The 13,898-nt window shown below is 40.7% G+C and overlaps 2 protein-coding genes across 2 annotated transcripts in view; one reads left to right on the top strand and one right to left on the bottom strand.

Moving 5' to 3' along the window:
* ppm1lb (protein phosphatase, Mg2+/Mn2+ dependent, 1Lb) overlaps positions 1-5,706 on the bottom strand; it is a 169,746-nt gene extending 164,040 nt beyond the window's left edge. The window contains exon 1 of the mRNA XM_067995372.1: positions 5,013-5,706. Within this exon, the coding sequence (XP_067851473.1) occupies positions 5,013-5,411 (399 nt within the window). The 5' untranslated portion in view covers positions 5,412-5,706. The remainder of the gene's footprint in view (positions 1-5,012) is intronic.
* Positions 5,707-11,009: 5,303 nt separating this feature from the next.
* The window catches only part of nmd3 (NMD3 ribosome export adaptor), a 50,115-nt gene continuing 47,226 nt past the window's right edge, over positions 11,010-13,898 (top strand). The window contains exons 1-3 of the mRNA XM_067995370.1: positions 11,010-11,141; positions 11,393-11,474; positions 13,429-13,563. Coding sequence (XP_067851471.1) covers positions 11,431-11,474; positions 13,429-13,563 — 179 coding nt within the window. The 5' untranslated portion in view covers positions 11,010-11,141; positions 11,393-11,430. The remainder of the gene's footprint in view (positions 11,142-11,392; positions 11,475-13,428; positions 13,564-13,898) is intronic.

Genomic DNA, 13,898 nt, shown 5'->3' with positions numbered 1-13,898 from the left:
TCACAGGATGTGAGTGAATCAGCAACTGTACTCACTTTTCCTGACCTGGTTAGGTCATTAAAGTGCTTCCTGCATTGCAGCCAAGACCTGGGCACCATGTTCCTGCTGCTCACCTCTTCTGTCACCTCCAGCCATGCCTTCTTAGTGGCAGAACCAGGTTTCTTCTTCCTATCATTTGAATAAGTTACCTCCCTCCTGGTTCTCACTGCACCCAGCAGTACTTCAAGTGAAGCATCCGAGAACCTGGATGCTGCCTTTGCTCTCTTTGAATCCATGGCTTCACCTCCTCCTCTCTCCTCCAAAATCCATTTTTGCATTGGCCCTTTAAATAGTGGACTTCAGATCGTGCCATGCCGGTGCGCAGCACGCCCACTGCACAGCTTGGAGACGTGAAACCCGGAAGCAAAATTAATTGCCTTCAATTGAGTTGCTATCGCAGATTCCTACGGGCTCACTTGATTTCAGGGTTTCCTATGCAAAAATCTACCCATTCGCTCTCTTCCCAGCTCCAAGTAAAAATCATGCCCTATGTTAGCAATATTGTAAACATACTGGGAAGGCTTCCTAACTTCACCAATTGTAAAAGAATAGTTCTCTCAGAACTCTGGAATAAATACCATCTATTTCTGGGGACTTAATTGTTCTGAACCCTCTAGCATGTCTAAGTTTTCCATCTAATTTGTATCCAAATTATTGAATTTGCTTAGGTTGTCTCTGTTTGGGGAGGACATGTTGCTTATGTCTTCCCTTATGAATATTTGAATGAAGTAATCATTCACAATATTCACTATTTTTGCTCATCTTCAGTTTCAAGTCTTTGTACTATTGTAGACTGTGGCTGCCCTCGTACTGTCATGGACTGAAAGATTTTTTCACTGTTGTGTTTAGCCTCTGCAGCTAGTTTTTTTCAAGGTTCCTCTTGGCTCCTCTGATTATGCTTTTCACGTGTTTCTACATTTTCTTACACTCATATAGTGAACCCCATCCCTTTTTTCCTTACGGGATTTCTAGAGGTAATTTTTCCTTTTTATTTCACTTTTATCCTCATCTAGACAAAAAATTTTAAATGTAAAATCTTCATTCAGAAATAACTTTTGTCATGGTTAGAGTATTCATGTTAGAATGAAAAATGTTTTTATATAGCACCGTTTAATATCATTAAATTGCCTCAAATTACTTTTGGAGTGCTATGACCATTGTTACGCAGGCAAACATGGCAGTTATTCATCATCAGCAATGTCCCACAAACAGTTGAATGTTGACCAGAATATTTGAGGAACTCTCTGTTCTTCTGTGAATAATGCAGTGAGATCTTTAATGTCCACTTGAAGCAATGCAACAGAAGACAGGACCTCAATTTAACATCTCATCTTAAGAACAGCACCTCAGGAAACACACCACACCCTCAGTACTGTATTGAAGTGTCAGCCTAGATTACATGCCCAAATCCTAGTGTGGGACTCAAACCCACTCAGATGGGAGTCCTGGCACCTCACTCAAGCTGACACCGAAGTGATAATTAACTGCCTCATAGGGCAAAAAGATATTTTAAAAGTTAGAACTCAATTTTCCCAACCTTATGAGAAGGTGAGTTGTATGGATTTTTATATTTTAACAATTAAGCTCCATTTCACAATCAAATATTTTAAACTAGCTCTAATACAAATGATGAAATTGGCACCTTTTCATGAAGCTCTGATTCCAAGCAGAATTCTGTCACAACCTGTTTTACCAAAGTGCGGGGTTGTCTGGCATCAGTTAATGTATGTACTGTGCAATCTTTGCCAGGAACTATATTTTTCTTGTTTGACTAACTTACTCTATGCTGTCTAAGGTTTTCATCTGTGAAGAGGTCGTAAATGCTCTTCTCAAAAACATGCCTTCTGGCCACAGAACAGCAAATGCAAAAATGAAGCACCCAATGACACTAATAATAATTATAATGAAATCCTATCATCATCTACTTCCGTCTGTAGATTTCGCATGGGGGCGACAAACGAGGGCTGGATATCGTTGTACTCGAGGCATCACCTTCATCTTTCATTAAATACTTTCTGGTTGTCACATCACAGGCGATCAATGTGGGTTGTAAATGCACCAATTGCTATTTAATTTTAACGGAGCAAATGAAATGAAATACGCAGTTAGCATCGAAATTCGTTTCATGGGAAAGGAGTTATCAGAGAGTGCACTTGCGCCCTATGGGGCATTTTATTGCCAGTGGAAAAAAATGTTAAATTAATGTTCATTGCGGAAGGAGGACGCAAGGCATAGGTGATTGATAATGTAGATGTTATTTAGTAATCCAAACACGTCTTAGTCTGCCATAGAGAGCAGCTGCTCATAGAACCGTGAAATGCAAGGTCGCAGATGAGCTCACCCACTGAAGTCACAGCAGAACCGCTCCACCTGTCTAAACCAGCTCACTCCTCTAAAGACCTCCCCCAGCTTTGTCTGAACACTTCTTCCCCAATCCGCGACCAATGTGACTACCAGCTCTACTGCTACTGCCCTCTTCACAAACTCTCATGATGACAAACGAAAAGGCACACCAGTCTTCATAAAGGTTATACATGTATACCTTCTCAGCAGCTACAGTTAAACATTCACATCGGAAACACTTCTGAAGGTCGAGATCAAGAGTGCCACGTTTTCCCATTTTAGTCCTGCAACACATGCGTTCATTTCAAGGTTCACGAGAGCCCAGCAAACTGAATATGACAAGTATAACATAATGGGATATGTTTCATAATCACTAGAAAGGTGAGAAATAATCTAAATGCAAGAGAGAATCTCAAATGAGCAAACAATAAACTCCATTAAAATGGTTGGAGCAAAAGTCTATAATAATCGATTGCATAACACAATGGTGCTGGAAATTACTAAATGATAAAATGACAATCCCGGTAAATGCAAGTCCTTACTTCAGCATAATTAACAGATAAAAGGTTGCCATAGCTCTCTTAGAGAGGGCTTTTTTGTTTATTTTGTCTATATATGTGTGATCTAGGTTGCAGACTGTGGCTACTACCTTCAAAACCATGGTAACACAATGATTCATTTGCCAGTAGCATTATCTCTGGTTGCTACGACCTGGTGTGAGCATGTTATCACTGGACAGGGTGTTTGAACTTATGTAACTAAATAGCGACATAAAGGCTCACAAGGACAAAGTGTGATCTTCTAACGTTTCGATCCAGGGCAAACATCTAACATTATTTTAAATAGAAGACCACATTATTGCTGTGCACACTGGGTTTGTCTTTGTCCTTACAATTACATTTGGATTTTGGTGCAGCAAATGTAGATTGTGCATTTGGAGACCTTAAATACAATGAGATACCACCATCCATACAGTTTCTTCTGCTCAGGTCGAAGCATATTAAGTAGACCTGAAGAAAATTAGGGAACACTCCTTTATAAAAAGCGTGAACTTCTGGAATTTAATGCTAGAGAAGTACCTCACAGCGTGTGCAAGAAGAATTTGTACTTGTTTTAAAATAGCAACCCAAAATGTGTTCGTTAATTTAATATGCAATAATGCAGATCAGTATGATATAAGTTCAATTTACTATCATGCATACGAAAAAGGCAGGAAAAGATGTTAAGCCCCATCACTAGTCACTCTATCCAACAGACTGTTCAGTCTGATGCATTGCCCTTCCCAGTCACTAGAATTGCTAACTCCTGGGGCAGGTCAAAAAAGGAAAAAAGTGTGGTCAACTTCAGGAAAAACTGAGAAATTCCTATCTAATTCTAGTAGTCCTAATCCCACATACCTATCCTGTTCCTATATCCCTTTACCCTCTTCCCTTCTAATACGTATTCTTAAATGTTGACAAGATCTCAATCACTAGCATTTACAATCCTCTGTGTAAAAAAAGTTTCTCCTGTCCTAAATCTCTAATCTTATATTTATCACCCCATAACCACTGGAAACTGTCTGTGTCTTTCTACCCTGTCCAATCCCTCTAGAATTTTAAACACCTCTATTAATTCACCCTGTAATCTCCCCTGTTCTAACAAAAACAGTACCAATTTTTCAAGTCTTACTTCATATTTGTATTTCCTCATGCCAGGCAGCATCCTAGTAAATCTGTGCTGTACCTTCTCTATTGCCTAACATCCTTCCTATAGTGTGCAACTCAAAACTGCACATGGTACTCCAACTGTGATCTTACTAAGATTTTATATGGATTCACCATTATATCTGGATCTTTATATTCTATACCTCTTGCTATAAGATCCAGTATTCCATTAGCTTTTTTATGGGCGTATCCACTTGAGGTACTTTTAATGTCTTGTGAAACTGAATGCCCAAATCCCTCTGCTCTTCCACCTCACCCAACCTTCCCCCATTCAAAGAATCATGTTTACTTTTTTTTTAACCGCAATGTAACACCTCACATTTACTAACACAATTTGGGTTACCTAAGATGCATCACTAACTAACCTATACAGCCTTATATGTCCAAAGGCTATCAGTCAAGGACTTGTTAAGTCCCTTCTTAAAAGGTCGGTAGTGTATCCAAACGTATCGCCATAAAAATGGACACAATACCCCATATATATTAATCGAAGGTAAAGAATAAATAATGCCATTATAGCAATAATGAAATGACAATGTCAAATATTTAAATTATGGTTCAACTCGTGTCCTTCTGAAACTGACATCGGTGTCGATTCTTATTTCAAACATTTTAAACGCATCCCACTTGCATTGTTTCCCCCTATATCTTTAAGAATAACTAATTGTCGATCTTAGTTGTAAGGTCCTAACAATGTTATTTGAAAAGGGATGTAAAAATTCCTCAAATGCTTAAACTTCAAATCCAGGGTCCAGCTGATGCAGCTTTAAGACGTCACTTGTTTCATCCGCGTCTAACACTTCAGTTGTACGGTACCTTTTAAAGCTCGCAATGCTCCTAGAATTTTTTATGATTATATAGGTGGAAGGGAGCATATCACAAACCGAGCGAATCTCAAATTGCTGTGAATTTTACTCGACTCACCTCTCCTCCGTGTCCATCAAAAATCCCGAAAATGGAAGGATGACTTTTGTTGACCAGATCAGTAAGGACTTCGAATCGATCTTCCATGTGATCCCGCCTGCCTTGGATGGAATAAACAGCCACATTGTTGCTCTTGTACTCCCAGGTTTTGGAGAACTCGGCTTCCAGGACGTCCAGTCCCCCGAACCGATCATTCTGAATGATTTCCACCACTTTCCCTTTCATCATTTTTACCGCATTCTGGCTCGATTTCACTATGGTCTTCACTTCATCTGTGTGAAAGAAATAACTCCAAAGAGCCAAGCTGATACACAATAGAAACAAAGTTTCCGGCCTCAGAAGAAAATAACGCATGATGCGGCCTAAAAGAGACAACAGAGTCATTGTATCTTCTATCATTTATTCTACAAACTTGAAGAGAACCAAACAATCAATTCACCATCCTCTACAACAGGGACTTGCGCAAAAAAGGCAGCGTCTCTGGCGTTCGATCCTCTACAAGATGCAGCAGGATCTCTGACACCTAAACCTCGCTAAGGGATAATGGCAATAGAAAACTGCACTATCGCTCAGTGTGTTCAGACAGTAAATGATTTTGCAACGATTCGATTCCGTGCCTCACGATCCCAACCAACACCGCTTCCACCAAGATCCCCGTTTATTCTGTTTCTGACAAGACGATCTGCCGCATTCCCTCTGCGGGAACACCCCATCCCACGCCATGGGGTACACCTTCAATTCCTGCAAAGCATTTCCTCTTTTTTTTCCTACTTGGCCAAAATAGTTTAATCGCGTTACTTGGTAAAACTTGCTCTTTCTATATATAGGGGGAAGCGATATATGAAACAAACCTCAGCAATTGTCATGATGTTTATTTCAGTTCGTTAATTCCCCTTTGTGTTTGGTATATTCTACTTTTCAGCCTGCAAGCGAATTCGAACGGAAGGTAAGAAGGATCAAAACTCAATCATACGCTGTTCCTTTATAGAAATATTTAGAGCTACAGTTCATGCTGGCTAATGGGCACTCTATTTATCGGAACACCCATTTTATATTTCCAAACACTTGCTCATTCCCTATGCATTGTACCAGGATGCTCCTGGTACAATGCACGGCGAATGAGCAATCATTGCAATCAGGGGAGAATAAATCTTAAGATTTGCATAGTAAATTAGCTAACGAATATGATTACAGTTTTACCACAAACGTAATATCTATCAAATATTTTCGTTTCATTGCAAAATTCTAGTTACTTTCCCAAAAATATTTAATCACTTGATTTGAAAGTAATTGTGATAATCAGGATTATATATATATATATACAAAGTTCATTCGACTTTTATATATATATATATATTAAAGTCGTATGAGCTTTATACTCACTTTCAGGCATTTATAGAATCGTGTAACCTTGTAAGCATTCTTTAGTAGCGCGGCTCAAAAAATTACTGCCATTTATTAAAGTAAATTACAATAAATAATGCATTTCCGAATAGAACTTTTGAAAATGCACAAAGAGAATAAACATTTCTTCATATATAAAGGGATCTCTCAAGTGCTTGCTTTTTTTAAAACTGTATTAACATAACGCAGCATTAAGCAATGAAGTTTAATACAGATCGACATAAATTGCTTTCAACTTACTTCTTTCGTGTCTGTGCCTTTCTAATTCGATGCATGTTAATGTTAAATATTTAACCGTGTTCGGCAAGTTAAGATGTAAGTCTCTTTGTAACTTTCGCATGTTTAATAGCAAAATAGTTTTGTAATGAATAGCAAACAAAGAAACTAAGTAAAAACTAACCGACACAATCGAGCCAGCTTCCTTTATGCAAAAGTGACTATTGATACTAATGTACTATTGTATTACCCCGTATTACAGAATACTGGATTTTTGAATTATTACTGTAAATATAAATGACAGGATGAAACGCAAAATAACACTTTTTGCATTTAAAATCGATCGTGTGATGTAATTCTAAGTACGGATAAAGTTTGATCTTCAAAGCAATTGATAGGCAACAAAATATCTTCAATGAACTTTTCTGCTAAACTAAATTGCAATAGTTAGTTCAAATAGCAGAATAATACTTTATTCAGTATAAGAGGATTTGCAAGACTGGAGTCTTATCATCGGGCCCAAGGTTACTTGTTAGCAGAAAGTTTTACTATTAGAGTTATGCAATAGCAGAAATGATAGCTTATCATTAAAGTTAGAATAAACCGATTAAGGTTAAGAGCACCCGATTTTTCACACAATAAATATGCAAAGAAAACAGGTTCTATCAGAATTTGATATTTTAGCCATAAACAAGTGCCTCATCAAGAGACCTCTACATAAAATAGGAGAGCATCACAAAGAAAGATTAATTTATATATTGTTTTACGTAAAAGTTTGAAGTTAAGTAGAAGGGGACAACACACGATCTACCATAATCTAGTACATAAAGACAGAAAATGCTGGAAAAGCTCAGCAATGAGGCAGCGTCTGTGGAGAAAGAAACAGAGTTAACGTTTCAGGTTAAAGACCTTTTGTCAGAACTGGATGATATTAAAGAGTTAAAGTTTTTAAGCAAGTACAGAGCCAGGGAAAGGGGAAGGGGGTTTGGAGGGGAGGGGAGGAAAGAACAAAAGGGAAGGTTTGTGATAGGGTAAACGGCAAGAGTGATTAAATGACAAAAGGGGTGATGGTGCAAGGTAAGGAGGGTGATAATGGGACAAGTTAAGAGACAAAAGATTGGCTGTAAATGGCAACAGCAGAACCATTACCGCACCAGCTGTCCGAAAAAATGGGAGCAGCTGTTATGATCTGAAGTTATTGAAATCAATGTTGAGTCTGGAAGGTTGTAAAGTGTCTAAATGAAAGATGAGGTGCTGTTCCTCGAGCTTCCGTTGAGCTTCATTGGAACAGTGCAAGAGGCCAAGGACAGAGAGATCAGAGTGGGAGTGGAACGGGGAAATAAAATGACAAGCGACCAGCAGGTTGGGGTCACACTTGCGGACAGAGCGGAGGTGTTCAGCAAAGCGATCACCCAATCTGTGTTTGGTCTCCCTGATGTGGAGGAGACCGCAATATGTGCAGCGAATACAGTATACTAAATTGAAAGAAGTACAAGTAAATCACTGTTTCACCTGGAAGGAGTGTTTGGGGCCTTGGACGGTGGGAAGGGAGGAGGTGAAGGGGCAGGTGTTGCATCCCCTGTGCTCGCATGGGAAGGTGCTGTGGGGAGGAGAGCGCGTGTTGGGGGTGATGGAAGAGTGGACCAGGGTGTTGCAGGGAGAGCGGTCCCTTCGGAATGCTGAAAGGGGAGGGGAGGGGAAGATGTGTTTGATGGTGAGATCACGCTGGAGGTGGCGGAAACGGCAGAGGATGATGTGTTGAATGTGGAGGCTGGTGGGGTGGACGGTGAGGACAAGGGGGACCCTATCATGTTTCTGGGAGGGAAGGGAAGGGGTGAGGGCAGAAGTGCGGGAAATAGGACAGACATGGTCAACTACAGTGGAGGGGAATCCTCGGCTGAGGAAAAAGGAAGACATATTGGAAGCACTGGTATGGAAGGTGGCATCGTCAGAACAGATGCGACGGAAATGGAAAAACTGGGAGAAGGGAATAGAGTCCTTACAGGAAGCGGGGTGGGAGGAAGTGTAATCAAGGTAGCTGTTTGAATCGGTCGGCTTATAATAGCTATTGGTTGACAGCCTATCCCCAGAATTGGAGATAGAGAAGTTGAGGAAGCGAAGGGAAGAGTCGGAGATGGACCATGTGAAGGCGAGGGAAGGGTGGAAATTGGAAGCAAAGTTGATGAAATTTTCCAGTTCAGGGCCAGAGCAGGAAGCAGCACCAATACAGTCATCAATGTACCGGAAAAAGAGGTGAGGGAGGAGAACTGAGTAGGTCTGGAACAAGGAATGTTCCACGTATCCAAAAAGACAGGCATAGCTGGGACCTATATGGGTTACCATAGCGACACCTTTTATTTGGAGGAAGTGAGTGGAGTCAAAGGAGAAGTTGTTCAACATAAGAACAAGTTCAGCCAGGCGGAGGAGGGTGGTGGTGAATGGGGACTGGTTGTGCCTCCATTCAAGGAAGAAGCGGAGGGCCCGCAGGCTGTCCTGGTGGGGGATGGAGGTGTAGAGGGAATGGACGTCCATGGCATCCATTATCCAGTACACCAGTTGTATTGCAGTATTTATTTTGTTGCATTGAAGCACAAAGCACAATACTACTCTAGTTTAGGTTACCAATTGTAGTATTATCTAAATTTTGTCAAGCAGTATGAAACCACTCAAAAAAGGTAGTCTCACATTGCTCAGGCTTCACACTTGGACGTATAACTGCAACAGGTACAAAGCCATCTTTTTAAACTTTAAACTAAATTGAAAAAGATCCTGAGAAGTTCACTGAACTATCTTCATGCTTTTAATGTTTGTATAAAGCAGACTGTCCTTGCATTCAGATCATACAGGGCAGAAGTTTGCATGTTCATTTTAGTACACAAGCACAAAACTTCACTTTGGCTGACTACACAGGGAACAGTCTCATTGCAAAGGGTTCTGGGGGAAATTCCCTCTGATCATTATTTGTGTTAACAGCATCATAGATATAACAGGAACATTTCCTCCGATCACTATTTCCAGCAAAATTGTAAATACAGTCTTTTAGAATGCTGTATTTACAAATTAGGATTAAAAATTAATCCTATTTATTTTAAATACTGTAATATCTAATTCTGAGCCTGTGACATACTACTCTCCATTCTGGAGGTGTGACCTAGGTTATGCAAAATTGGGCTCTGGTTGTCTGAAAATCAGCTCCACAAGCAGTTTTTTCAGCCAGTTGAGATTTAGGACTTCAAAGATTGATTTGGTCATGTCACAAACCCAACAAGATCAACATCAAGTGCCAAACTTAAAGTGCTCAAAGAATTACTTTGTCAGCAGCCCTTGATACACAACCACAGCCCGACAAGATGACTGGTCAGCAATCTGTTTTTCTAGTTATGTCTTCGGAATTATGGGGTCTTTGGCCCAGCACCACCTTGGTATCAAAACTGTGAGATAATTAATTGCCTGTCAATCTATTGATGGCCTATGGTAGTGTGACCTGTGATTGGCTGCTGCAGTTTTGAAATTTGTGGCCATTGTCAAATTTTAATATCTGCTGTCAGCTTCTTTGAAAAGCATGCCACTAAATGAACAGCTGCAGTTGGAAATTCTGACAGTCTTAAACATAAGAATACACAGATTGCAAAAAAGCCAGTCAACCATTCAAGCCAGTAACTCAAATTGTGTAGAATTTATCTATCAAGGACTCTACCCAACCCTTTCAATTTCCAAAGGGACGATCTGGCAAACTTTCTCCACAACACCATTTGGCCTCCAAAATCCCACTATTGACAAATCAAATAAACATCACAATACATATTGAACCTTACATCTCTTAACACAGTGGCCTTGTAGATCTGCTCCAGTGCTTGCTAGGATCTGCCATTCGCAAGTCCAGGATGCACTTGACAGTATGTCTGGCTGCTTATCCATGTTTTGACCTTTTGTATGTGTCTGTGTGGCCCTGGAGTACAATTGCACCATGTTCTGGGTGCCACAATGGCTGTTTCATTGGATATCATCAATGTAATATGAGTCGTTTGATGGTAATACTATCTTTGCCAGTGTTCCTCTATACAAATGATGGAATATAAATCGTTGCCCCACTGCACTTTCAGTGTAACTATAAATTATGGGCTTATACTCGAGACTGTTTTTGAGTTTCGGTTTTTTGGAAGTTGTTGCTCAGTTTTCCAGGTTGGCATATATGGGGGAACAATGAGCAGTGGGCACGTCCACAAATTAGCGGTCTCGGCAAAGCAGTACAAGCATCTTTTAAATTGGTAAAAAAAAACCACAGGAACACTGCTCAGCATAGTTTTACATACCATCTTATTTATAAACGCCTAAAATTTTCAATCTCACTAATTCAGGCACAGTGCAGCCAGCTATTCGGAGGAGCCGGAAATGTTGAGCGGGGAGTTTCCGGGTGGCATGCTGTGAGGGAGTTGGATGCAGACACTGGGAGACGGGCAGTCAGGAGAATAACGACAGGAATCCCGAACAGTTCGTTTTCAAACCAGGGTAAATGCTAGTCGAGTTTTGATTTTCTACTTTCAAGTAGGAGTTGGCTGCTGTGGACCTGGACCTAGGTCCAGGACCGGTAAACGCCAGCGGCAGGGGGTTGCGGCACCGGCTCCTCGTGCCGGGCTCACACTCGTGTTCAGGACACAGTTTAACGGCCGCAGGGTTTTAAAAATGGACGTTCCACTGCGCGGGGCTTGTGCACCCGACCGATTGACTGACTGACTGACGTACTTTGGCTTCTCTTACAGATCAGCACACGGTGCAGTGGTCAACTTTGCCCGAAGAGATGGAATACATGAAGAAACCCGCTGCAAGCACCCAGGGACATATGTAAGTAGAATAATTGTAGTATTTGCAATCGTTCTGTGATTGAAGTTTTATTTTTTTTTCCCCCGTCACTCAGTGCCTGATGCTTGTGGAAACCCCATCGCCCTGCTTAAGAGTCTTCAAACCAAGTATTGAGAGTTTGTGTAATATGCAATGGACAGGCTCTCCCTGTAAGGACCTGGACTACTTACCTAAGCCCAAACAATTTGGACAGAGGTTGGTTAGAGCCAAGGCTTGGGGACTCCCAACGCTTCCTAACACAGAGCACTGGTAAACTTCCTACTGTTTGTCTAACTATGTGCGCCAGTCTGTTAGGCATTGGCTTGCAGGAACTGAGTGGGAACAATCAGTCTCCAGTGACTGGTCTACCCCTCCAGGTCTGATCCATGAGTCAAGCTTGGATTGCAGAGGGGATGGAATTGCTTGCCAGTTATTTACATACCCCCACAATACAGTGACACCACCTAGTTTAGATATTGGATTACTGAGGATTATTTTGGTTCCATTCTTCCAGTGTTGAGTGCTAATTTGCAGCTAACGATCCCAAAGAGACTTTGCTTATCTCCCTCCAAGTCCGATGGTCACTGGTCAATAGACAACTGACACAGGCAGGTATGAGCCCTTTGTTGGTGAACAGTAGGTAATAAGGACCTCGAACAGTAGGTAATAAGGACCTCGAGCAGTAGGACTTGCCATAAAATGTAAAGGCATTGCCACTATTTTGTAACCCAGCATACTGCACAAACAGTGATTCCACTAGTTGGAAGTGTAGAAGTTCACTTGCAGCTGCTTGTACCTCAAAAGACTTACAAGTAAATTTAATACTTAAAAAATCATTAAGGATTTTGATGGAACAAATAGAAAAGACTACTTCCTCTCATTGGGGAGGCAGTGAAATGGTGCTGTTAATTTAAAATTGCCACAGAGTGAGGAGACAGGTTAAGAGATATCTCTTTACACAGGGTAGTTGGAGTGTGGAATGCTTTGCCACAGGAAATGGTTGAGGCTGTGACCATTGCATCTTTTAATGGAAAATTGGATAAGAACTGAATACAAGGCTATAGGATCAGGTGAGGCAATGGGATTAGTTTGTATTGGTCCAACAAAAGCCACTCGGCTATGGCTGCCATCTGTGCTGTAAGCTTGTATGGTTCTAACCTAATAGTAGGCATGGAGTCATAGATATATGGGGGTTAATTTCTATGGGGATTCTCCTGCTGCCGTGACAGGAAGAGCTGTGGAAATCCCGGAATGGTGCAAATTTACGCTGTTTAGTGGGGTGTCTGTGGCTCTTCTGCTGAAGTCACAGCGGACAATTGGGAGAACCTTTGTGCAAATCCATCCCCTTGGGCTCCTGTTTGTATACCAGTTTGTGTATTTGACCTCCAGGCAATCCCTTCCAGCTGTTTTGTTCCAATCTCAGAATTTCCTAGCAACAGTGTGATAGAACTGCTTTCACTGTTTCATATTCTGACCTAGTGGTCTGTAGCACACTCCTAGTATTAGCTATGTCTTTTTTCAACTTTAAATGTCCAACTGAAGTAATTTGCATAAGTTTCCACCTCACAGGATCACTTATTGAGAGTTCAGAATGTTATCAACAAAATGTTAGAAGTGAGTATAAGGCTACAATCATGTATAAACTGTTGGGGGTTGCTTAAGTCACTTGAGCCTTTAGAATAAATTGTATTCTCCCAATTATTCATAGTCAAGTTTACAAAAAATCACTGTATAGAGGTGGTAAATCAAGATGGCTAGTGAACTACTGATTTCTGTTACAAGATTCAGACTATAATGTTACCAGTTTCCTTACCTTGCAGAATACAGGAAATTATAGTCATTTAAAATCTTGATAGGAGAGTAGATATTCAAACTGTTCAAAAGTAAACATTTATGTCTTTGGCAGACATAGTGATTTTTTTTTAGATGTATTCAATTGGTTTCCTTCCATTCTCAGCCTCTGCTGCCAGTGTGGTATTCCTATCTCTCCAAATCCTGCAAACATGTGTGTTGCCTGCTTACGAACTCAAGTTGACATCACAGAAGGAATCCCAAAACAAGTAAATGTCAATTTCTGCAAGCAGTGTGAGAGGTAATGATTGTAGATTAGAATTATTTTGTACTATTTTTGTTACTTAAAGATGTGATGAGTCTAGGGGAGCATTTTCGATTGGTGCAGCATGCTGATGTGATAATGGCATGGGAGGCCACAAATTTTCACTACCATATCTTAAATTATAAGTTTTGATCTGCTGAGGAAAGATGAGATTCTTCCCTGAAGCAGGCTAAATTGGAAGAGTTGATCTGTGCTTGTCTCAGATGTTTTGCAGTGACTAGTTCAGAGCAATATCCTCAGAGGCCTAAGAATTGCTTGCCTGTCAGTTCTTAACTGGAATGACTTCGTGCAAGGGGGAGGGTTTATAGTCC

This window comes from Heptranchias perlo, chromosome 13, assembly GCF_035084215.1.
Source record: "Heptranchias perlo isolate sHepPer1 chromosome 13, sHepPer1.hap1, whole genome shotgun sequence".
NCBI lineage: Eukaryota > Metazoa > Chordata > Chondrichthyes > Hexanchiformes > Hexanchidae > Heptranchias > Heptranchias perlo.
Note: the sequence above shows the minus strand (reverse complement) of the source record. Positions and strands in the feature narration are given on the sequence as shown.